General features: G+C 41.9%; 1 protein-coding gene across 5 annotated transcripts in view; it reads left to right on the forward strand.

Annotated features, from left to right (window-relative positions):
* Positions 1–2,936: 2,936 nt before the first annotated feature.
* The window catches only part of LOC130874446 (flavin-containing monooxygenase 1), a 35,285-nt gene continuing 12,776 nt past the window's right edge, over positions 2,937–25,445 (forward strand). For 2 of the 5 annotated variants that reach the window (XM_057769790.1, XM_057769795.1), the window contains exons 1-5: positions 2,937–3,049; positions 7,203–7,398; positions 12,309–12,444; positions 22,968–23,156; positions 24,666–24,828. In XM_057769790.1, the coding sequence (XP_057625773.1) occupies positions 12,313–12,444; positions 22,968–23,156; positions 24,666–24,828 (484 nt within the window). In that variant the 5' untranslated portion in view covers positions 2,937–3,049; positions 7,203–7,398; positions 12,309–12,312. Of the gene's footprint in view, positions 3,050–3,749; positions 3,978–7,202; positions 7,425–12,308; positions 12,445–22,967; positions 23,157–24,665; positions 24,829–25,445 lie in introns of all 5 variants that reach the window. The other 3 variants (XM_057769792.1, XM_057769791.1, XM_057769793.1) reach the window with 3 other exon arrangements.

Raw genomic sequence — 25,445 nt, forward strand, 5'->3', positions numbered from 1 at the left:
AAGTATATTGACGTACATAGCTTCCATTCTGCAGACAGGTTCTCACAGGAAAAACATAGAATAACCTTAATGTGTAAGAGCCTGAGAGAACTGGCTCCTGTTAAGAATACGTGCTGTCTTAGTAAAGCACGGGAAAGGTACTTTGTGTGGAGGGGTTGAGGAATGGAGAGCTGCATAGATTTGAACATTGCTTTTTGCATGGCTCTAAAGAAAAGCAATATACTGGGTAGGTCTAGACTGTCCTGTGCAGTTTCCCAGTCCTAAAATTCTGTGGCTCTAAGAATGAATCAAAGTAGGAAACAGAAAGGAGATTTAAGACAATGGGATGGAGAAATGGCTTACCAGTTAAAATCAAGTACTGATCTTGCAGTGGACCTGAATCCAGTTCCCAACACCCACATAGGATAACTTACAACTTCTTGTAACTCCAGCTCCAAGGGATTGGGCGCCCTCCTCTAGACACTGTAGGCACCTGCACTTACCTGTGCACATACTCACATACATAATTAAAAATAAAAATATTTTTTAATTAAAATGGTTTCTAGCTATAATAATTGATCCAGCCAAACGACATACTAATGCTTTGGTTAGTGGCGACTGGGCACAATTTGTTAGCCGCAATCACCAAATCTCCATACTTGGAAACAAAACAGAATTTTTCTTAGACATAGGGGGTCTTTTGGCGATGTCTCAGAACTTCTTAATCACTATGTTATCCAAAACAGAAGAACATCTTTCTTGAAAAATCAATGGTTACCATGCTGAAGACAAAGGAAGTCATATGGGAACTTGTTCTGGGATTTTAGTGCCACGGCGCAGAAGGACATATTTTGTTTTTGTTTGTTTTTTTTTTTTTCAGAACGACATATATTAACTTTGACTCATAGTTATTCAGGCAGAATAATTATGTTTCCAACCAGCCACTGGGGGCCATGCAGTGCAAGTCCGTGCTATTTCCTCAAGAGCATGATTGGCTACCAATCCGGCTTCTAAGGGTTCAGACTCTCTTGAATAACAGGCTAGAGAGCTTTCTTTCATCCTGTGTTCTTACCTATGGCTAATTAACATCAAGCCCTACAAGAAGCCAACATGGAAACTACCAATGAAGGCCAGATGCCTCATTCATTCATAATTAACACAAGTCTCTGGCAACTATAGAAATGAGAGAGTATAATAAAATGATCGTGTCTATGTTCAGTCAGCAGCCCACGGTCCCTTGTGTGCAATGTGTCCTCACCCAGAGTCTAGTGGCTCCTTTAGTGCTCTCCATGTACATATCAAAGTAATTTGTTTGGGTATAAACTTTGGAACAATAACATAGTCCTAACTCTCAAGACGCTTCTGAGTTAAGGCCATAGGTTTTCAGACATTCAAAGACATATTAGACTATTAGACTAACAATAGTCTTGCAGGCCTACTTTATGGTAAAATTTAGGTTTTAAATCATTCACTGAATATCATCTTCAGAGCTGCAGGAGGATAGCTGAACTAACAACTCACAGCTAGCAATGCTGGCTCCTTGCCAAACATTTAATGAATCATGAAAGCCAGAGCTGAGCCCAATAAATGAGCAGAATATTTGGTAATATATAGGGTCCTCCAGAAGGGAGGTTAGAGGCCATGCTGAAATAGTATTAAACCAAAAGAAAAGATTTGCCCTGCCAAGAGTCTTTCACTGCCTCAGTCTCCCAGTATCTCTTGGAATTTTCTTTCAGTGCCTATAAGAACTCACTTCAGCTGGGAACCAATCAGCAATTCTTATGGGCAATGCATCAATGCATCACACTGGGAGTTTTCTATGCCCATGGCCATTTCACATAGATTGCCACTCCTAACTCCACAATAACTATTTGAAACAGGCATTATAGTCTGTCTTTATTTCAAATAGATAAAGATGGAGCTGAGAAAAAAACATACAATTTTTTTCCAAAAATGTTTTTGATAATAGAGCTGATGAAGACACTGAAACCAGGATTTAAGAATTCAAAGACTGATGTGGGGTTCCCCTCTGTGTGCTGTGAATATCATTGGTTAATAAAGAAACTGCTTTGGGCCTATAGCAGAACTATAGGGGAATAGAACTAGGTGGGGAAAACTAAACGAAATGCTGGGAGAAAGAAGGGAGGAGTCAGAGAGAAGCCATTTAGCCACCAGACACGGACTCTGGAACACTAGCTGGTAAACCACAGCCATGTGGGCAATACCCAGATTAATAGAAAAGGGTTAAATTAATATGTAAGAGTTAGCCAATAAGAAGCTAGGGTTAATGAGACAAGCAATGTTTTAAATAATATAGTTTCTGTGTGGTTATTTCAGTAACTGGGTAGTGGGAACCAACAAGCGGCTCTCTCCTCCTACAAAAGACTATGTTCTTTCCATAGGTCTCTCTTGTGTTTCCCAAGCTTTAGAAATTGTATTGAATGATGTGTGGTATATGCTCTTAGAAATAATAATTTTCTCTGAATGAGAAATGGGCCAAAAGTCTTAGAAATGCAATCTGACATAGCAGCCGTTGTTAATTTTATCCTTGGCCCCTCAAAGAGTGGAGTGGGGGATGCCCCTCTAAGTGCCCCATTTAATTTATGGTTTTCCCATGGAATGATGGGATTTAAGTACATATCACCAGCCATGCCTCTGTTGCAATTAATCAATTTAAAATACAAACAACAGCTAACCTTGGGTTTCCATTTTTTCTGTAACATCCCTTATCTATTAGACCAGGTTCGTCCTGCCAGCCGGGAACTGCCAAACACTGGCTCGCAGACTATTTTGATCTTCTACTAGCTCTGGAATTCTAATGGTGTCAGTGCCATTAGAAAGAGCAAATACAGCTACTTAAAGCAAGTGACCTGATAAAAATCTCTGGTTCCTCCTCTGGATGCAGTAGGTGGAGCTGAGGTCTTCCTGTTTTGTTATTGTCCATCAGAGGAGAGCTCAGCTCCCTCAGCCAGTGACCCTGGAGGAACTGGGCTGCCATCCCAGTAAGGAAGAGAGCTGGGTCTTTGTCCTGGGAGCATAAAGTCAGATTACTAAACTTCTGTGTTCACTGGTAAGTTCTCTTCCCTCGGAAGCCTCTAACATAGTGTGAACTAACGGTTTGGAAGGTTTATCTGCCAAGTATTGGCATTTTGCACAAGCTGAAACTAAAAGCAAACCATTCTGGAAATTCGACTAACTTAGGGTTTGCACATCATCATTTGCTGTTGCTGCGTTTCCTGCTCTATTCTGTGCATAGGATTAAAATGTCTTGATTTTTAGACTACTTCTAGATCTTTTCGGCTATTCCTAAATCCACAAGTATTAATATCAAGAGTTTGAGAATAATTTCTATACAGCCAGTTTAATCCCATAGGTCTTAGTTTAGAAAAACTGAATCTCGATATCTGATTCTTTTCTTAGTCTCTGGTCTCTGGGGGAACTTGACAAAAACCTTGTAAGGGGCAGAATTTGTGATGTGTGGTGGGTGGGTCAGGGTTAGGCTTGAGGAAGTGACTGGTTACTGTTAAGACGATAAAGATACCAGAACATATTCTTGCTCCAACCCAGGTCTCAGCAGCTTCTGTTCCGAGTTATGAGCTCTGCTAACCTCTGGATACTGTGCCTGCTCTATCTGCTCTGAGTTATGCGCTCTGCTAGCCTCTGGATACTGTGCCTGCTCTATGTAGGCTATGGGTGCCTTGAGCCACCCCTTCTTATCCATCTGAATCCACTACAACTGATAACACTTTAAATCATACAACCCCTTTAAGGATTTGCTCTCGTTGGACAGCCTGGGCCTGTCATTATTCTGAGAAATTTGCACACACTCAAGAGGAATGTGCGGGTATCTGCCTGCATGGATACGGATAACTGCTTAGAAACTACGTAAGAGAGTCACACTGGTTAGTCAGCTAATCCAGCGCTGAAAGCAGCTACAGGATAATTTCCTGAAACAATCAATAAGGCCTTCAAGTCCATTTGAAACATACTTTTAAAAGGTAAGACCTTGCCTGGAGGTTTCCAAACGTCCTAGGTTTAAGGTATGGTTCGTGCAGCAGCAATTCCTTCACAGCGCCCCCAGGCCTAAATCCCTCTTATTAAGTAGTCAAGCCCCAAACGACTCAGTGCATATATTCTAACCACTGAAGTTGGCTGTACGAATAATAAAGCAATTATAAGAAAATAGCATTTTTGATTCACTCCTTTTTATTAATTAAATTTATTCATTTATTTTATATCCCAACTATAGTCCCCTCCCTCCTCTCATTCCATTCCCCCCTCCCACCTTCCGCCATCCACTCCTCTGTTTCTATTCAGAAAGGGGTACTCTTTTTTTTTTCTTTTATATTTTTTATTTATTTCTTTTTTAATTAAAATTTCCACCTGCTCCCCGTTTCCCATTTCCCTCCCCTCCTCCCAAATATTGCCCCCTCCCCCCACTTCCCTCCCCCTATCCCCACTCCTCTTCTCCTCCCCCAACTCCATTCCCCCTCCCTCTCGATACTGAAGAGCAGTCCAAATTCCGTGCCCTGCGGGAAGACCAAGGTCCTTCTATCTACGTCCAGAAAGGTGAGCGTCCAAACAGGCTAAGCTCCCACAAAGCCAGTTCATGTATTAGGATCGAAACCTAGTGCCATTGTCCTTGGCTTCTCATCAGCCTTCATTGACTGCCATGCTCAGAGAGTCCGGAATCAACCCATGCTTATTCAGTCCCAGACCAGCTGGCCTTGGTGGGCTCCCAAGAAATCGGTTCCACTGTCACAGTGGGTGGGTGCATCCCTCGTGGTCCTGAATTTTTGCTCATGTTCTCCCTCCTTCTGCTCCTCATTTGGACCTTAAGAGCTCAGACCGTTGCTCCAAATTGAGACTCTGTCTCTACCTCGATCCATCGCCAGATGAAGGTTCTAAGGTGATATGCAAGATATTCATCAGTATAGGATAGGGTCATTTCAGGTTCCCTCTCCTTAGTTGCCCAAGGTACCAGCTGGGGACATAATCCTGGACACCTGCGAACCCCTCAAGAGTCAAGTCTCTTGCCAACCCTAAGATGGCTCCCTTAGATAGGATATATACTTCGCTGCTCCCGTATCCATCCTTCCTATATCCCAACCATCCCAATCCCCCGAGCTCCTCCCATCCTCCCCTTCTCATGTTTCTCATCCCATTTCCCCTTTGCCCCATGCCACCTCTCCCGCAAGTTCCCAGTTTTTGCCCTGCAATCTTGTCTACTTCCCCCTCTCCATGTGGATGACTATATGATTTTCTTTGGGTTCACTTTCTTATTTAACTTCTATAGGATCACACATTATATGCTTAATGTTTTTTATTTATGGCTAGAAACCGATTATGAGTGAGTACATCCCATGTTCCTCTTTTTGGGTCTGGGATACCTCACTCAGGATAGTGTTTTCTATTTCCATCCATTTGCACGCAAAATTCGAGAAGTCATTGTTTTTTACTGCTGAGTAGTACTCTAATATGTATATATTCCACACTTTCTTCATCCATTCCTCCATTGAAGGGCATCTAGGTTGTTTCCAGGTTTTGGCTATTACAAACAATGCTGCTATGAACATAGTTGAACAGATACTTTTGTCATTTGATGTGGCATCTCTTGGGTATATTCCCAATAGTGGTATTACTGGATCTTGGGGTAGGTTGATCCCAAATTTCCTGAGAAATCGCCACACTGATTTCCAAAGTGGTTGCACAAGTTTGCATTCCCACCAGCAATGAATGAGTGTGCCTCTTTCTCCACAACCTCGCCAGCAAAGGCTATCATTGGTGTTTTTGATTTTAGCCATTCTGACAGGTGTAAGATGGTATCTCAAAGTTGTTTTAATTTGCATTTCCCTTATCGCTAAGGAGGTTGAGCATGACCTTAAGTGTCTTTTGGCCATTTGAATTTCTTCTGTTGAGAATTCTCTGTTCAAATCAGTGCCCCATTTTTTTATTGGGTTCATTAGCATTTTAAAGTTTAGTTTCTTGAGTTCTTTATATATTTTGGTGATCAGACCTTTGTCTGTTGCAGGGTTGGTGAAGATCTTCTCCCAGTCAGTGGGTTGCCTTTTTGTCTTAGTGACAGTGTCCTTTGCTTTACAGAAGCTACTCAGTTTCAGGAGGTCCCATTTATTCAATGTTGCCCTTAATGTCTGTGCTGCTGGGGATAAACGTAGGAAGTGATCTCCTGTACCCATATGTTGTAGAGTACTTCCCACTTTTTCTTCTATCAGGTTCAGTGTGTTCAGACTAATATTGAGGTCTTTAATCCATTTGGACTTGAGTTTTGTGCATGGTGATAGATATGGATCTATTTTCATTCTTCTACACGTTGACAACCAGTTCTGCCAGCACCATTTGTTGAAGATGCTCTCTTTTTTCCATGGAATACTTTTAGCTCCTTTATCAAAAATTAGGTGTTCATAAGTTTGTGGGTTAAAATCAGGGTCTTCTACTCGGTTCCATTGATCGACTTCTCTGTTTTTATGCCAATACCAAGCTGTTTTCAATACTGAGGCTCTGTAATAGAGTTTGAGGTCAGGGATGGTAATGCCTCCAGACGATCCTTTATTATATAAGATTGTTTTGGCTATCCTGGGTTTTTTGTTTCTCCATATAAAGTTGATTATTGTCCTCTCAAGATCTGTGAAGAATTTTGATGGGATTTTAATGGGGATTGCATTGAATCTATAAATTGCCCTTGGGAAAATTGCCATTTTTACTATGTTGATCCTCCCTATCCAAGAGCAAGGGAGCTCCTTCCATTTTCTGGTATCCTCCTCAATTTCTTTCTTCATTGACTTAAAGTTCTTGTCAAATAGATCCTTTACTTCCTTGGTTAGGGTTACCCCAAGATATTTTATGCTATTTGTGGCTATCGTGAAGGGTGATGCTTCTCTGATTTCCATCTCTGCTTCCTTATCCTTTGTGTATAGGAGGGCAACTGATTTTTTGGAATTGATCTTGTATCCTGCAACGCTACTAAAGGTGTTTATCAGCTGAAGGAGTTCTTTGCTGGAGTTTTTGGGGTCGCTTATGTACACTATCATATCGTCTGCAAATAATGAAAGTTTAAGTTCTTCCTTTCCGATTTGAATCCCTTTGATCCAGAAAGGGGTACTCTTAATCGTGATCAGTAATGGGGCTATGGGAGTGCTGTGCCCTGTGTGAATTCTCAAAGCTCAGAATCAGCGAAGACATGACATCCTCATCTGTTGTTCCAGCTCGATTTTGCCACCTTTTACCACAGAAGCTCCTGAAGAGCTGCTTTGCGTAACTACACGAGGTGTTATTGAATGGAACACAGCCCTGACTCGTGTTAAAACAGTGTGACATGACCCAGGATCAAGCCAGTATTCCAGCACTCGGGAGCTTGACTTAGGAGACTGGCGGAAGCCCAAGGCCAGCCTGGGTTACATCGTGAGTCCTGGCAAGTCTAAGCTAAAGTAGGAAACCTTGTCTTAAAGAAAAAAAATCCACCCACACCTGAGACAGCTTAAATAAGATTCAAACACTTGAGTATCGCTGAGTTCTCTATGACATTCTTAAATAACTCAAGTTCATCTGTGTTTGGGAAGAGAACCCCACACTCAAATAGTCTCTCAAAATTGGAGGTGAACACTCAACCTAACCTCATCTAATTAATTATTGGTGTTTTCCTTCCTTGATGTAGAGGACACAGGACAAAATCCATAGGGAAATGCAGTGGTTTCTGACCTTGCTGGTAAACATTAGCCACCTTTGTGCAGCCAACAGTGATTTCCCAACTCACTTGGAAATCTAATGCGGTTTAATTGTTTTGTTATTTTTGTTAAATTCCCATTCCCCCAGTAACATCAACTTAGCAAGTTCACTATGAACTCTTAATTTGTATAACTTACTTCTCCCATAGTCAAGTTAACCACGACAAGGCTCTCTTCATGGTTTCTTTTAAAACCTGTAACTAATAATTCAATTTACTGAATAGTCTAAAGAGTAATAATACTATAAATGCTATGTTTGCATCAATATGTAAACTAGCACCACAGTAAGTAACATGAGTGTGTTATTTCCATTAATAAAATGTCTTACTGTGTTCTTACCAGTGCTGGAATTACAGGCATACTGCAACATACATGTTTGACAGCAGTTGCTTTCTTCTGGGGCCTGGTATACCCCCAAGAGTTAAGTGCTGCTTGTACACTGGTTGAGGGATTTGTATAGTACCTGAGACCAGATATACAGGTAGCTTCATATTAGAGATGAGAAAATGGAGACACAGAAATATTAAACTATCTCCCTATATTGATAAATATCCAACTCTAAAATTCAAATCCTGGTCTCCAATTTGTAACCCCCTAGCTAGAGTCACCAAGGAAATGTGCTGCTCAGGGTTGCTGAGTAAATAGGGTTCACACTGGGTTACAGTGACAGACTGCTGGACGGAGGAAGGGGTTCTACACATTGCATGATTGATAAAAGGTGGTTATAAGTCATCAATCTCTGACTCAGGACATTAACTGCCAATAAATATTTGCTCTGTTAATTTTTTTAATTGAAAAGCATACAAGATGATCAATTCATTCATTCTACCCAACAAAAAATCAACCCATTGCCAAATATTTAGCGCAAGCATCATGCTGGGAACTGAGACATCAAAGAAAATACCTTACTTTGGGGAAGCAGAGCCTTGTGCAGAAAGAAGACCCACAGACGTGATCAACATAATCAATAATAAATGTAATATGTCCTTGTGGGCGCATATGTAGCCCAAGAGTGTTGGGTACATCATGTAGTCAGAAAGACACATACGCCTCATGGGACCATTGCCATCCCTGAGCTGCTTCCTGACTCTGGAGCCTTTGCCTCCCTCCTCTGACTGCTGAGGTCCTAGGCTCCCTCTGTCAGTGTCCTGACACTGTAACATCACCTCACTCTCCTCTTCCCTGCTCGCACTACAGCTTCAAGAGAAACAGCTTGGTGCTTTACAAAATATTGAGTTTGTTTTTTAGTTTTGGTTTGGTTTGGTTTTGGTTGTTTGAGACAGGATTTCTCTGTAGCTTTGGAACCTGTCCTGGAACTCGCTCTTGTAGACCAGGCTGGTCTCAAATTCAAAGAGATCCACCTGCCTCTGCCTTTGCCTCTGCCTCTGCCTCTGCCTCTGCCTCTGCCTCTGCCTCTGCCTCTGCCTCTGCCTCTGCCTCTGCCTCTGCCTCTGCCTCCCAAGTGTTGGGCTTAAAGGCATGAGCCACCACTACCCAGTTTGAGATTTTTGCTTTTCAAGTTTGACTTTCCCACTAAATCAATCACTGCTCTAGACAAAGCTTAAAAAAAAACCTAAAATACCAGTGTCACCAACAAAGAAACCACTCAGTGGGTGTTTGATACCTGAATTAATCAAAGAATAAACTCCAGAATCTAGTCTAGGATCCACGAGGGCCTCTGATTCCACCCTCCACATGAACTATTTGTCTCCTACTTAGACTGACTCCAAAACTTTGTCATCTAGACTCCACTTAGGGAAAGCCAATCTCAGAGCCTGAACTATTGGTAAATGTGTATATTGAACTAGTTACCATTTCTATTTCATCACTAACCATGATTCTAATCCTTTATCCCGCGAGATAAGAGCAACTGTTTACAGGGCTGTATCAAACCCTCCAGTTAGGAGTCACTACGTGCCAGGTGGTGGTGGCGCACATCTTTAATCCTAGCACTCAGGAAGCAGAGGAAGGCAGATCTCTGGGAGTTGAAGGCCAGCCTCTATGAGTTCAAGGTCTACAGAGAGAGTTCCAGAACAGTCAGTGCTACACAAAGAAACCCTGTCTGGAACAAAAACAAGAAAGAGTCACTATGCACGTGCTCTTTTGCAAAGTGAACCTGATTCAAGTTCTTGCCCGAAGACTCCATCAGCTCACAAGCAGAGCGAGTCCTTGGCTTCCTCCCTTTACCTCTACTAACAAAAGGATCAATCTGTTCCTATTTCTTTCCGTCAGCAATGTTAGACCTGAAACATCGACACACTAGACAAGGATATAGACCAGGTCTCGACATCTGAGTGCACATTCTTCTGGGTATTGAGGAAAGGCAAGCCCTACTAACGAGCTTTTATTCTTTCTTCTGCTGCCATGCTCCCCCTGCTGACCTCCACTCTAGTTTCAGTGAAGCCATAGGGGGAATTACCTTCCCTCTTTCTTAAGTCAGCTCTCATAAAGGGCTCCTCACCTCCTCAGAGAGTAAAATGCAGCCTGTGTTGCTTCCACTTGGCCTGCTCACACTCTTCCTACAGTCAGTATACTTCTGCACATGGCTTTCAATGTCAATTTTTATATGCAATTCCCTTCTTTTTCCCTAGAGTCATTTTTTTCATAACACTAGTTACTTTTCATTGGATGACTATTAAGTCCCATAAGGAAAATAAACATTATGCCCTGTGCCACAATGAGGAAACTGGCAGTCAAAGGAGATGAGCAGTTTTCCCACGTCACCAAGATAACTGAAAGGGACCCGGCACTGATGTATCTTCATGCAGGACCTAAGCTCCAGCTCCCTCTCTAAATGTCGGGTCACAGCACACCTCTGGCAGCCAGGAAGATGGGAAATCATAAGTTCACCACTCTGCAGTATCCATTGTGGTCTAAAGCTTGTCTTTTCTGAGAGGACTCCTCTCGACTTCCCTGGTCATTCATAGCCACCCGCTTTAGAAAGTAACCAGTTTTACAAAACCTTTGCAGACAGGTGAAGGGGGTGGCTTTTGAGTCAAGAGATAGTTCTGTATCCATTCCACTGTATCCTCAGTATTTCCCTGGAAAGAGCACGCAGCAGAAAATAAAACTGTCTCAGCCTCCATGGCTGAACTGCTTCTCTTGGGTTTCCGGTCCTGCTGACACAAACGATACACGACACACCCAGTTCTGAGGACAGTTCGTGTGGTCAACAAGAAAATAGGAAAGGTTCAGGGAAACCTCATGATTGGTGATTTCCTTGCGCTTGGGGGTAGGATTTCGGTGCCTGTGGTGCAGTGAATGTCCAACGTGTACCAAACCAAGGACCACAAAAACAGGGTGTGGTGGCTGCACTTGCCTGTCAACCCAGCCCTCAGGAGGTAGAGGCAGGAGGATGAGAAGTTCAAAGTCATCCTTGACTATATAATGAGTTTGAGGCCTAGTTTTGTGAGACCTTGTCTCAAAAAAATCATATACATATCATAAATATGTATGTGTATATATATGTGTGTGTATATATGTATATATATATATAAACTTAAGATAAAATTACCCCAGAAAACATATTAGGAAACAATCTCTAATATTTTATTTAGTGTATGCTGAATGTGTATGCGCTTGGTCAGAAATTCAGAAAAATTACAGAACTTTGGAAATAGCTTACATTATTGAGCATTTACTATGTGCCAGGGCCTATTTCTCAGACACGTGATAAAACACGTCAGCTCACTTGATCCTCAGAAAACAGTATAAAGGAGCTACAAGATTTTCTGTTTATGCGATGCCCAGAGGATCTGAATGATTCAGATCACACAGTTTGAACCGACAGAGCTGCCTGTTTACCCAACATGCTATAATGCCTCACAGCGTTCTTACAAGTCCATGCTACTAACACATGGCCCGAAATTCTCAAGCCTGCGCCAATGCTTGTGCTCCACAAAAGAGAACCCCATCCTGCCTTCCACTCAGATCCTCCCTACAGCCACCTCCTCTCTTCCATTGGTGACTAGTGGTGAATCCTCTTCCAGCAGCACTGTTGTGGCCTTGGCAAAATGCCAGGAGAGAGCCCAGAGGGGCAGGGCTGTGGCACCTGTGGTGGCCACAAGTGTCTGGGTTTCTAGTCCCAACCCCACCCTACCAGCTGCTGCGCAGTTTTCTCTGATGTCCCCAAACCAATCGGTGTGTCAGTGTTAAAGTAATTAAAAAAAAAAAAAAAAAAAAAAAGAGCGGGTTTTACAGGGCCACCTTGTCCTGTCTGCTGCTCCAGCCTGCTCTGGGATTGGAGCCGGAGGATGGAGGCAAGCCAGTTCAGAATGCAAGACTCTGCCCACCAGAGGGTCTGGTTTCAGCCGCTCTGCCAGAAGCTACAATTGCATTAAAGACCACGAGTGAGTGGACTGAGCGCCAGCTCTGGCCAAGGGGTGGGGACACAACCCAGCACAGGGGTTAACTCGATGACCTGTACATTTTCTTTCTCGCATTCACACAGCACAGATAGTCTACAGAGGACTCAAACTGAGAAAATCTCTTAATCTTCCAAATTCTTTTCCTGGTTTGTTGAGTAGCCAAGGCCTGGGTGGGGCTTTTGTGAATAAAAACACTCTCCTTCGTTTTCCCTCCACCAAGGAACATGGTGAAGCGAGTTGCCATCGTGGGAGCCGGTGTCAGTGGCCTGGCCTCCATCAAATGCTGCCTGGAGGAGGGACTGGAACCCACCTGCTTTGAGAGGAGCGATGACCTGGGAGGACTTTGGAGATTCACTGTAAGTAGGGGTTTCACGGGCTTTTATCTGTCTATTGGAGAGTGTCTTGAAAAAATTGGAAATGTCTGGCGAATGGAGATCATTCAGGAGGGACCCTGAAATTGTGAATGGTATAAAGAGATACAAGAAACACGGGCAGAGCTCTACCCTACAGAGTCTAGACAGGGGTTCCAGCCGCCTTCTAACTGTCTAAGGTGAGGAGGAAGAAATACCCCCGGAGAAGCCCACAGAGTGGAGAGGGAAAAGCAATGCCTAAGTCTGACCAAGAAAGCATAGGGCAGGAGTGCGGACTGGGAGTAAGGGGGGGAGGGGGGGAGTGGGGTCCGAGGGGGTGAGGTGGGTGGTCTGCACCGAACAGAGGCTGCAGAGAAACTGAGCCTCCTCTGCTTGCATAGTCTCCCCGATTCTGCTTCATCTGTGACACAGGATTCAGTGAAGCAGGAGTTCGGTAACCAAGATCCCGCTGCCTGTCCAAAGGTCGTCCACTCCAGGAACTAACAGTAGAGAATGGGAATCTGGGATCTAAACTAATCGGGGTGCTAATGTGAACGAGACTGTCTGGAAAGCCCACCCATGGCTGGCCTGGAGCCCTCAGGCGGGGGTTGGGGGGTGGGGGGGTCACAACTGCCCTGCTTTGGGGTCAATGAAAACCCAAAGCCAAAAAAGGCAGTATTCTTTGGGTTCCAGCATTCTGCCAGGGAAGCATTTTGTTTTGTTTTTAACGCTCTGCAGCTTCTAGGTGAAAGTGAAAACATTTCCCACGAAATTTAAGCAAGCTGTCAGGAGCCGGGGAAACGGAATGAGTGTTCGATAGCCTGGCCTCGAATTCCCTGGGAAACATTCCCCATTATAGGAGCCAGGGACTTGGAACTGAAAGAAAGTAATTCTTTTCTAAATCAGAGAGCACAACTCCAGAGAAGCCAGTGCTGCGTGTTTAGGTAGAGACCTCCAGTGCCGGCAGGCGCAGCTCACATAAAAACCCTGTCAGTCTTAAATGTGCCTGGCTACCAGATATGATCTTTGATGTATAGTCTGATAAAGAAGCACTCCCATACCCATGGTTTAAATTGTGCATTATCTGAAAGGAGAGCGAACCCTTCCGTGGTAAATCTCCTCTTCCACATTCATTGTAGGCATTATTAATCAAACAGTTGCCTTTCCATAATGACCATCAGTATGCCAGATAAGTACCTCTGACCAGTAAATGTTGAGAACTGGCTTGAAAAAATAAAATTGTTCAATTAAATTCAGAGTTACTTACCTAAGGTAAATTTCAGTCAAAATAAAAAGTGAGCCCAAAGATCAGAAGCTGTACTTAGCCCTTTGAGACATTAGATAGACAAAAATCTTCAGGGAGGTCATGTAACTATTAACCCTAAAATTCATTTTTCTAAGAATCAAGAGAAATTAGTCTCGATCCAATTGTGCCCCGCTGATGTGAGCAAGTCAAACATCTACACAAAGAGCACGGTAGGGGATGCAAAAATGAGAATTCCCCGCTCCAGAGAACTGTTGGCAGAAGAAAGAAGGCGAAAGATGGCGCAAGTCACAGGCAGTGCTTTAGGTGTTGAAATGAGGGCAGAATCACAGCCACTGATGGGAAACCGGAAAAGCCGTGTAGAATGGACAGCCTGTGGCGGGCGTCAAAGGAGTCCAACAAACAAAAGAGAGCATGCTCAGAAAAGAAAGGTGGTTTCTGGTGCATGCAGTACACATAAGAGGAGTAATAGAAGGGAAAAGAGTGGATGAACGTCTGGGCAACTTTAACAGCAATGCAGGACATTCTTTGCTGCTGCTGTTATTGATGTATTTGAATATATGCATGACAGGAAGGCTCAAAGACGATTGTACCTGAAGACTCAAAGTCCCTAAACAACAAGAAGTGTTTGAATATTCTAGTCCAAGCTGAGAAACCACACTGACAGGAAAAGAAAGGAGTGGGATTCCAGGCACAAGAAAAGGAGCTAGTCCAGGCAAGGCCAAGACATAAGTTGTACTCTTTCCCCCAAAGACTGGAGGACCAGGAGTGGGAGCACGGGGGAGCGCACACAGGAGAGGGAGCACAGGCAGTCACACTGAAGCAGAGAGGTAAGAAGATGAAGGAGCGCTCATATCAGAGGCCTCGGTTCTTACTGGAAAATACAGTAGTTTGTGGGGGAAGGAGGGTGTAGGGTGGTAAAAGGAATCAGAGAAATAGAAAATGAAGACAGTCATTTGTGGGAGAGGGCTGGGAGCGAGCTCAGTGGGTCAAGTGCTTGCTGCACAACCATGAAAACCTGAGTTTAGATCCCCAGAAGCCATGGAAAAAGCTGGTGTGGCAGCTCAAGCCTATAATCCTAGGGTTATCAGGCAAAGACAGAAGCAGGAGGACCCTGGTGGCTTGCTGGTCAGCCAGCAGAGCCAATCTGTGAGCTCTGTGTTCAGTGAGAGACCCTGTTTCAAAAAGTAAATAAAGAGGAAAGTAATAGAGGAATATACCAGATATCGAGCTATGTCCTCCACAGGTATAGCATACACACACACACAGAGAGAGAGAGAGAGAGAGAGAGAGAGAGAGAGAGAGAGAGAGAGAGAGAGAGAGAGAGAGAGGAAATGTGATAAACCATCAGAAAAAAAAAAGACTAACCAGATTATCTAGCATTAAAATGGCAACCAGATATTTCATCTGTATGACTTCATTTATAAAATGAAACTAAGTTTGAAAAACAGATTAATGCTAAATTCCCAAAGGTTGGGATTAGGGATAACCTTCCCCGTCATCTAGCATCTCTCTTTGTATGCAGTATCCTGGAGGCACCTCTGAATGTCCCTCCACTAGGCAACCTCAGAGGTGTCTTCCAGCTCCAGGGTGCTATGAGTTCCCTGAGATATTTGTTCCCCCTCCTTCCCCAACACACACACACCACCAACTAACACCATCAACAGCAAAGATCAGCCCAAAACATCTTGGGATTCAAAGAAAGGTACCCCATTCAACGTCAAAAAACCCAGACAGTTTCTATTCCCAAATAGGAAAAGAGCACAAATATAAAGATCAGGAATGAATTCATTTAATTAGTCACTCCCAGGATCGTGATTCTGGTCCTCTTAGCTACCACAGCAGACAAAGGTTATGGTAAAAAGGCACGGGCATCGGAGACTGAAGCAGGAGCCAATGGAATCACTAATTAAAAAAATAAAAAGCAACACCTTGGTAGAGACTAATTCTGACTGTCACTAAGGTGGACAGAAAGCATGAATATGGAACACCTTTGTCACGGTGAGCCTCTCTGGCACCACGAGCACTATTGGTTGATGCTCTCAGTTATAAAATCATAGTTGGAGTTGGAACTCAGCTGCTAGATGACAGGAAACATGAAGCCCTGGGTTCAGTCCCCAGAAACCAGCAGAGTAGTCCATGCCTGTGACTTCAACACTTGGGAGGTAGAGATAGGAAGATCAGAAGGAAGTTCAAGGTCATCTTCAGTTAGGTAGTAAGGGACCAACCCGGGCTACTTCTCACCCTGCCTCCCAAAACAATAAAATAGCTCAAGGAAAAGAAAGTGAGGGTTTGTCTTGCCGCTAATAATGGATATTGCTTTTATAGAACTTGACTGTAGAAGGAAACTTGGGAAGCAGTCTTTGAGTAAACCACCCCAGCATTGCCTAGAGAGAATTAACAGTACTGGCTGATGCACACCCTGAGACAGATTCCAGGGCTTAACCACCATCCTGAGGATGATACCTTCTGTCGGTACATCAGGATCTTCACACGCATCCTTTCATTTATTCAGCAAACTTTTATTGATAGTCTACTACGCACTTCTCCATTTTTGTTTTCAATAGGGGGGGGAGGTGAAGCATAAACATAGGTCATTCCTCAATTCCGAATTGTTCCGTGGCTGTTGTTGGCTAACTTAATTCCTACAATCTTTCAAAAGGCATTTTCATGTATTAGCGTGCGTGCATGTATGTGTTTGAGAGTCAGAGCACACCTTTATGGATCCACCTTTACATGGGTTCTGGGGACCAGACTCAGGTCACCAAACTTGTGTCGTGCCATCTCACTGGCCCTAAAACTTTCTTTAAAAGTCTTAATTCTAAAACTTCAGTAGTCTTGGTGGGTTTCATTTTATTCATGTATTTTAATAACATTTATTGAATTTCTGTTATCTATACTGGAGTATGCTAGACAAACCTCTCCCCCAGCCGAGCTTAGATTCTTGGACTACGCGGATTTTCTCAAAGGTTTCTCCAGCTCCCCATAGCTGCCTCTGTCCTTCAGAGAGAGTGACTGTCACCAGGAAGAAGTGTGGGAAATGGTGACAAGTTCTCTCACTTTTACAGCTACATCTCAGTTGTTTGGAATCTTATTACCATCTTTTTCTTTTTTAATTTTAATTAAAATTTTAGCAGATAATAAAAAATAAAGAAATGTATAGAATTCTTGAAGAGTTAATAAAAATATTTCAAATGAATTCCTTTATTTTTTACTTCATACTTTGAGGGAATTTTTCTCATTTTCATTGTACTTTAAGTATTTCATACAATATGTTTTGATCATATTCACCCTTCACCTTAACTCCTTCCAGATCTACTCCCCTTGTTCTACCCACCCTTATGTTCTCTTTTTTAACAATCAAGTCCAATTTGTGCCATCCATATACTCCTGAATGTGTGACCTTCTGCTTTACCGTGGTAAACCTACCAGGGGCTATACCTTTAATGAAAACTGAGTCTCTCTCTCCCAATAGCTCCTCTCCTAGGGATTGGGCTTCATGCCCACCTTTCTTTTTCATGCTGAAACTCTTCTGGTTTGAGCTAGAATAGGTTCTGCACATGTCATCACAACACCTGGGAATTCATAAATGCAACCGCCTTTTTGTGTCTTGAAAACACTACTCTGGCTTTCACAGTATTTCCACCCTTTCTTCCACAATGATCCCTGAAAATTGGGAGGAGGGAGTGTGATATAGATAGACCCTTGAGGGGTGCGCATTGTTCAATCTCTAGGACTAACTCTTGGCCCTATAAGGTATAAGATAAGGGTTGCATCTTATAGAGTGGGGCTTAAACCCAATCAGAAAGTGGTGGTTACCGCCATGGTGTTTGTGCCACTATTGCAAGACAGTGAGCTTGTCTTGCAACTCCAGTCATTCCTGTAGCTCCCAGGGTTCACAGTTGGTAAGACTGATGATTTCCTTTCTCTTCCAGTAGCCTGCATAGCACCTTCCAGCTCTGATTGCTAGCCAGTATGGATGAAGCATCTAGGCCAATACCAGTTTGATTTCTCCATATTCTGTGACTCAAGTATGCAGTGTCTTTAGCAACAGGGTCTTACTGCCAAATTCTAGAGGGGAAACGAGTACTGGCAATGGCCTATAATGTTCATGGGTCTGTGTATCCACAAGGGCAAACAACTTTTAAAAGAGATAGCCCACTCCTGACACTGGGCTTTTTATTTGTCAGCCTATGGTGTCTAGGGACATTATCCTCTCATCATAGGATAGTTCTTTGTACTTGTTTATGTGTACATATTTTAGGAAGTTTCACTATAGGTTTTCATATGACTTTTTTGAAAGGTCTTAAAAGCTAGCCATCCCTCCTATAGTTTAGTTCCAAACCCCATTTCTTTTTGCTTTTTCATCATATTTGATTATTCAAAGCAACTTTTAGATTTAAACACATTTTGATCTTATTCTTCCCCTCTCCCAAGTCCCTCCAGATACTCTCCCCACCCAATTTCTTTCTCAAAATGAGATAGAAAAGGACCTTTGACCCACAGCACTTCTGTTGCCAGCAGCTCTCCTGAGCTGTCCCTCAGATATCATGGCTAATAGTTAACATTAATGAGAAGCTCAGCAGAGCTGTTTCAGGAATTGCCACTACCATTTCCATTTAGACCTGGGGGTGCATACCACTGTCCCTCCATACATTGGGGAAACTGAGACTGAGAGAAGGTAAGAAAATTCCAAAGACCAGCCAGTAAAAATAAAGAGTTCAAACGTGAACTTGCGCAGTCTGCCCCTTTGCTAGGGAGGCATGCCATGCAGTTCTAGTGTGTTTCACAGTTCAAAGGTCAGGCGAATCCTGAGTTGTGCAAGGTCCTACCAAGCACCCAGATCCCACCGTGCTGCAGAACCAAAGTGGACCAGAAGCCCAAAACCCTTCCATTCATTCTATATTTTGTCCCTTTCTTCAAAGCCCCTCTCCCCTTAATCCCTTTCATTCATATTTTCACTTCATGAGAACTGACTAAATTGTTCCCCTAAATGACCCCCATCAGTTCTCAGCAGACATATACTGCCCACACTGTGTGCCAGGGCAAGGAGCAGAAGCACAGAGGATTGTCTGCCACTGGCAGGGAGGGATTGTCTGGAGACATTTCCAAAGAGTTCGGGAATTACTAGGGCAGACTGGGGAATCACAGTGGCAAATACTGGTCCAGCACCCATAAATAGCATTGATTGGTGACATGGACCCATGCTCACTACACATGTGTAAGCCCTGGTGTTTATGCAGGAGGAGCAATTGGTGAGAGGAGAGAGAAGGGAACAGAGTTCGCCATGGGTTCGACCCGAAGGGCTGAGCGTACTCTCTGCGGCTAACATCTGTGATACATTATTTCACAACAGGCTTCAGTGTTTCCTGGAAGCTCTCTCTCTCTCTCTCTCTCTCTCTCTCTCTCTCTCTCTCTCTCTCTCTCTCTCTCTCTCCCTCCCTCCCTCCCTCCCTCCCTCCCTCCCTCTCTCTCTCTCTCTCTTCTTCCCTCCCCCCCTCTTTCTCTCCCTTTCTCTCTCTGCCTTTGTAAGCATTTTCTAAGCCTTACAAAATAGAGGACTTCTCCACTCCCCGCTCCCCTTTTTGTTTGTTTGCTCTCTTGCTGCAAGAGTTCATGAAATACAGAGCAGCTTGGCTGCTTTGAGCTCCAGTGGGCCTTATTACCCCCTCCCCCCACCAGAGTGTAAACATGTAATTAAAATGCTGTAACTTTGGGGGCTATTTTTATGGAAATCCTCATGGAGCATGTAGCTCTCCCCTTCTTAAAGAGCGTTTCCTTCTCTCCCTCCCCCTTCCTCTCCCCCACCTCTATGCAGGCACAAGCCTGTGGTGTGTGTGTGTGTGTGTGTGTGTGTGTGTGTGCGTGTGCGTGTGTGTGTGTGTGTGTGTTTGTGATTTATCTTTACTGAAAATTGTCTGTACTAGCAATAATATAGTTGTGAGATTCCTGGAAGCCAGAAACTTGAGAGTTTGGGGCCCTACACAAATTGATCCTCAAATTTTTACACTCATTTTTTTTCTTCTGACAGTGCAGCTTCTTCTCTGTGTAGTTTGTTCTCACTCTTATCTTAATAGGACTTTAGCTCCTATTCCTATAGCTCAGAGGGAAGCTCATTGCTGTTTTGAGTAAAACAAACCAACTTTATTTTTAGTGCCCATGACCACCTGCAGTTTAAAGATCTTCCTAAACTCTGCCATCCACACACAGCTAGGAAGCACTTCAGCTGGAATGAGGAAAGAACTAAATTTTTATTTCATCTACTTTCAATTCAAAATTCAATTAGCTTTGATAAAATTTCTAATCATATTGTATGAACTGAGATGTGTGGATCCAGTTTCCCCTTCTCTATAGCCCAGCTTCCCCTCACCTCTCTCATTCTTTTTTTCCCCTTCATGAAAACAAAGTTTTTCTCCTAAATGGTCCCATTAACTCTCAGAAAGCACAGAATCTCACAGAGTATTGGGGCAACTGGCAGAGACAATACTAAGAAAATATAACATATATAGATAGATGATAGATAGATAGATAGATAGATAGATAGATAGATAGATAGATAGATAGATAGATGATAGAGATAATTTTTGAAAGCTTAATATGGAAAAATAAAGCAAACCACTTCATTAATAGTTTTAGATTGGTTACACGCTGAAATAATATTATACATATCTAATTAGGTAAAGCATATTTTTAATAACCTTCACTTGTCTTTTAAAGTATGGTTATTCAAAAGAAGTTCTAAATAAAGCTTCTGTTACATTCCTGTTGGTTAGTGTAAAGTCTTGCTACTCAAACACAGTCCATGCACAGTAGCACATAAACTAATCATATGATTGTGCTCATCTCAAATCTCAGACTCTCAGGCTCACCCAGACGTGCAGAAACAGGGGCGATGGGCTAATAAGATCGTATAGCAACCTTAATCCTAAAGTAACTGTAGAGAACAGTGTTGCCAGAACTTAGAACCACTGGGTTTGCTTGATTTACACTTAATTATAGACTGTTGACTTTTAAAGTATAAGAAAAATAAACTTTTAAGAAAACAAAAGTAAAAATTGTGCAAAATATGATCATTTCTATTGAGTTAGCAATTATAAAACTAATTTCAGTAAATTCTGTTAAACATAACAATTACCAAAAGAAGATGTATTTTTATTTGAAAGTTTATGCATAGGCAGTATCACGACTATGCTTGTAATTTTTAGCTGAAGAAAATATTTTGTGTGAAATAACAGTTCTTCATCTTAAACAACCGCAGGCACTTTGACTATGTGAGGCTGCATTGATGTCTAAGGGTGTTTTGTTTTGTTTGTTAGTGGTGCTAAGGATGGAACCCAGGGCCTTAAGCATGGTAGACAAATGCTCTCACACCGATACACCCTAACCCAATATTCAAGGTTTTTGTTATGACAGTTAAGCTTGCTTCTTGCTTGTTAACATACCTAGTTTGGATTTCATGGATGATAATATCCTTCTCATGAGGATAAAGGACTATGCCTAATTATTGCTTAGTTACATTCTAAGAAGAGAAACCAAGGTCTCAGAGATATATTGACTGAAATGGATAATTTTTAAAGCCTTATCGGCTCATACTATTCTGTTTAAAAACTGCTATCCAAAGTGAAGGAAAGGGTGTTATAATTTAAAAATATAACTACACCACTCTCCCCTTCTTCTCTCTCCAGCCCTTCCTATGTCCTCCCTTACTCTCTCTCAATGTGAAAGTCCTTTTATTATTGTTTCACATATATGATATAAACACCTAAGTGTATCAGTACAACCCATTGAGTCCCTTTAGTGCGACTTACCGCTTTGTATTGGATAACAATTTAAGGATCTTATCTCCAGGAGAGGCTAATTCTTCCTCTCTCAGAAGTCATCAGTGGCCTGGAGTTCTTTGTCTAGAGTGGCACACCCTGGGATTTCTCCCTTCTGCATTAGCAGTTCTATTGGTAATATTGTTCAGGTCTTTTTAGGCAGCTAAAATGAAGCTGCCAGATGTGGAACCACATATCAAGTTGCAATAAACTCATATAAATTGATATGGACCAGTCCCACTAATTTAAACCAGTAACATTAACTTTTAATCATATTTAATTATATTCTCTATGATAGCTCTACATTTTGTTCGTGCCTAGATTCATATGCTTTCTGGGGACAGAGTGAGCCTATCCATATTGAACGGTGTGTGCTAATGTGTTTATTTGTCCACTTATCCATATAAATAAAATAACTTACCTTTCTGTAAAAAGAAATTGTGTGTGTGTGTGTGTGTGTGTGTGTGTGTGTGTGTGTGTGTGTGTGTGGTTACAAATAGTGTTATAATACTAAGGACTTTCTCTTTTAAATTAACAGTTCTCCATAATACCACCCACAAGACAGAGGCTACATATAGTCAAAGAATTACTAAAACACATCCCTCAGTCTTGCAGGAGTTATGTGATATATTGCTGTTACTAATTACTTGAGTTCAAACTGAGATAAGAAATTGGTTATAGCCATGAACACGGTTGTCCAGTCTTGAAACTCTGATCGTTTATCTTCCTAACTCCAATCACTCTCGTAATCCTGTGTGATTTATCTCACTGCCATCATATAAGTGCCAACTCTCTCAGTCCCAATGCCGTTACCTCTGCTTGGACCCCCATTAGCAATCAAAATTTGTCTCTTAGGTTCTTCCCTGGATTCCTTCGTCGTCATTCTCACACCCCATAATCTCTTTGTTAGATTGGTTCTTTAGTAGAACCAAAACTATATTTTCAAAGTTTAATGTGAGTTGTTTCTATGTTGCTACAAGCTTCTTATAAATATCCAAAAGATTTAGATTTCTTATGCAAAGCCTTCATAAATCAAATCCTTTTCCCTTGTATTGTTCCAAGAGTAATCCATGAAGCTAAAGTAACTAGCAAGTCTTCTTGATCCAAGCCTGTGTCCAGGCTTTTGCCCATATGTTTCTATATTCTCCTGCACTTTGCTGTGGTGTTGCGTGAATATGAGGTCCTCCCAGATGTATTTGAGCCACATAATAACTGAAATAATGATTGTGGTCAAGCAGTTTACACTGGGGTCCAATGTTCATTATTTCCCTAATGCAAATTCTATTTTAAAAGTTACAGGTAATGCGTGTTATCTTGGTTAGCTTAAATTAAGACAATGTTTGGGATTTCAAAAACAGTAACACTGTGTGTGTGTGTGTGTGTGTGTGTGTGTGTGTGTGTGTGTGTGTGGTGTGTGTGATGCTCATGAATGTGCTCTGTTTACACAGGAACATGTTGAAGAAGGCAGAGCCAGTCTTTACAAGTCTGTGGTTTCTAACAGTAGCAAAGAGATGTCTTGTTACTCAGATTTTCCATTCCCAGAAGACTACCCAAACTTTGTGCCAAATTCTCTGTTCCTGGAATATCTCAAGCTATATGCAAGCCGGTTCAACCTTCTGAAATGCATTCAGTTCAAGGTAAGATGTGCACATCAATTAGAAGGCAGGAAGCTTTCTTTGACTTATCTCCTATCCCCTCTCTGTAGCACAGTCCTACGTTCTGGAGATGAGCTAGTGAACTGGTAAGAGTAATGAGGCCTTTGATCTGATCGTTTATCTTCCTAACTCCAATCACTCTCGTAATCCTGTGTGATTATGAGACACAGAATAGCTAATGCAAAGGTATAAGACATTTCTTAGCAGCTTTCTTACATTTTGGTATAAAAGCTATTAACTTCATAACTTTGTAAGCAAGATACAAAGAAAATACAAGACAAAAATAAAGTATTTTTATAAAAAAAGAAAACAAATATAGAAGCCCAAAGGCATTTGAATATTAAAGCAAACAATGAAGTCAGTCAAAAGAACTTAAAAAACTCAACTTCTTCTGATGTTTTAAAAAAGAAAGACAGCAAAACCTCTTGGTTAGTGAGCAATTTTTACTTTGAAGTTTGGCCTGTATTAATTTTCTTATAAACAGCTTGGGATTAGAAGTAGACTGCTTACCTAGCATGCCACATTTGAAGACCTGGGTTTGCTCCCCAGCACACAATCAATAAATCAGAACTTAATACTCATATGCATATGTGTATTCGATAGAAACAAAATAATACGTTATCTGTATACCTTGGAATACTCCTAAATAATTAGGGCAATAAGGTTAGCAGTCAATCTCTGGTTGTGTTTTGTCTAAAACTTTATGCTAAGCATAGTTATGCTAAGATAACTATGATCAATTTTTATTTTCAATGATATATAATCATTGTCTCTGTTAAAGAAACTATTGTTAAAGAAAGTTCTCTGTGATAAGCAAGGTTGCATAACAGAAATAATAATTTTCAAGCCTCATCAGAAACATGAATTATAAGGTTGGGACTTGGAATAGAGGGCTTGCCTAGCACACCACATCTGAAGACCTGGGTTTGAGCAGCAGAACATAAGTAATGAATTAAAACTTGACAGTCATAACCGGTCAGTGGTGGCACATGCCTTTAATCTCAGCACTCTGGAGGCAGAGGCAGGTGGATCTCTGTGAGTATGAGGCCACCCTGGTCTACAAGAGGTAGTTCCAGGACAGGCTCCAAAGCTACAGAGAAACCCTGTCCCAGAAAACCAAAACCAAAACAAAACAAAACAAACAAACAAACAAACAAAAAACCCTTAATATTCATTTACATATATGAGTTCAATAAAAAAACAAACAAAAAAAATAGATTATTTGGGCCTTGGACTACTCCCAAGGTTCTATCATTGCCAATAAGAATTCGAGTGAATCATTCAATGCCTTTGGTTTTCACTTTTTCAAACTTAAAAGCTTTCTACCTAATACATCATATTGGGTTTGATAGCCTGACTGGGATTCTAGGGTTCTTTTCCTTAAGTAGGCTTGGGCTTTCTATTCTAGACCTCTTGAAAAATCCACTAGTGAATCAGTCAGCCCTAAAAACAAACTTGACATCTGCTAATCATGTCTGTGATTCTTTTCAGACCAAAGTATGCAGTGTAACAAAATGCCCGGATTTTGCTACCTCTGGACAATGGGAAGTGGTCACTCTCCATGAAGGGAAGCAAAGCTCAGCTATATTTGATGCTGTCATGGTCTGCACTGGTTTTCTAACTAATCCTTACTTGCCACTGGATTCCTTTCCAGGTACAGAATTTTCTACCAATTACCTTGAATTGTTTCAAGCACCCATCCTGATACATGGTTGGTCCCCAGATGAATTCTTAGGGCTCTTTCATTAAATAGTTAAAATTGTGATGTAACATTTTTTCCAAGCAGAACTTTTTCTAACCAGACACTTTTTGACTTTCAAACAAATTACTAATGCAGATGAGAATCGTGGGTGACATGCTAAGCAGGCTTCTGCTTCACTGAGGTTCCGTGCTCCTCCCTAAGTGACAGGCAGTACTTAGCCTTCCGAAATCTGGGATGCTTACACAACTTGCTCACCTCAGCAGCTGCTGCACACTGCTAAATTTGGGTTTAAAGGACACAAAAGGTAGTCTTGGAATAATGGAATGAGAAACTTGATTTATGCTTGCTTGCCTCCCTCAGAGTGGGCAAATAAAAGCTTCCTGGCACTGGAACAATAGCCAAAAGGGAAATTAATCTCAGGATACAAGTTAAGACATTGTCAGGTCTCAGTTCCTTTACCTAGCTTTTGCAACCATAATTCATGCTACTTTGTGCCAAATTTCAGCTCTATATCAACTCAGAGACATAGAAGATTCAATGACTTAGAAGTTTATTTCATCTGCAGTAAG

This window comes from Chionomys nivalis, chromosome 5 (genome assembly GCF_950005125.1).
Source record: "Chionomys nivalis chromosome 5, mChiNiv1.1, whole genome shotgun sequence".
In the NCBI taxonomy this organism is placed as follows: Eukaryota; Metazoa; Chordata; class Mammalia; order Rodentia; family Cricetidae; genus Chionomys; species Chionomys nivalis.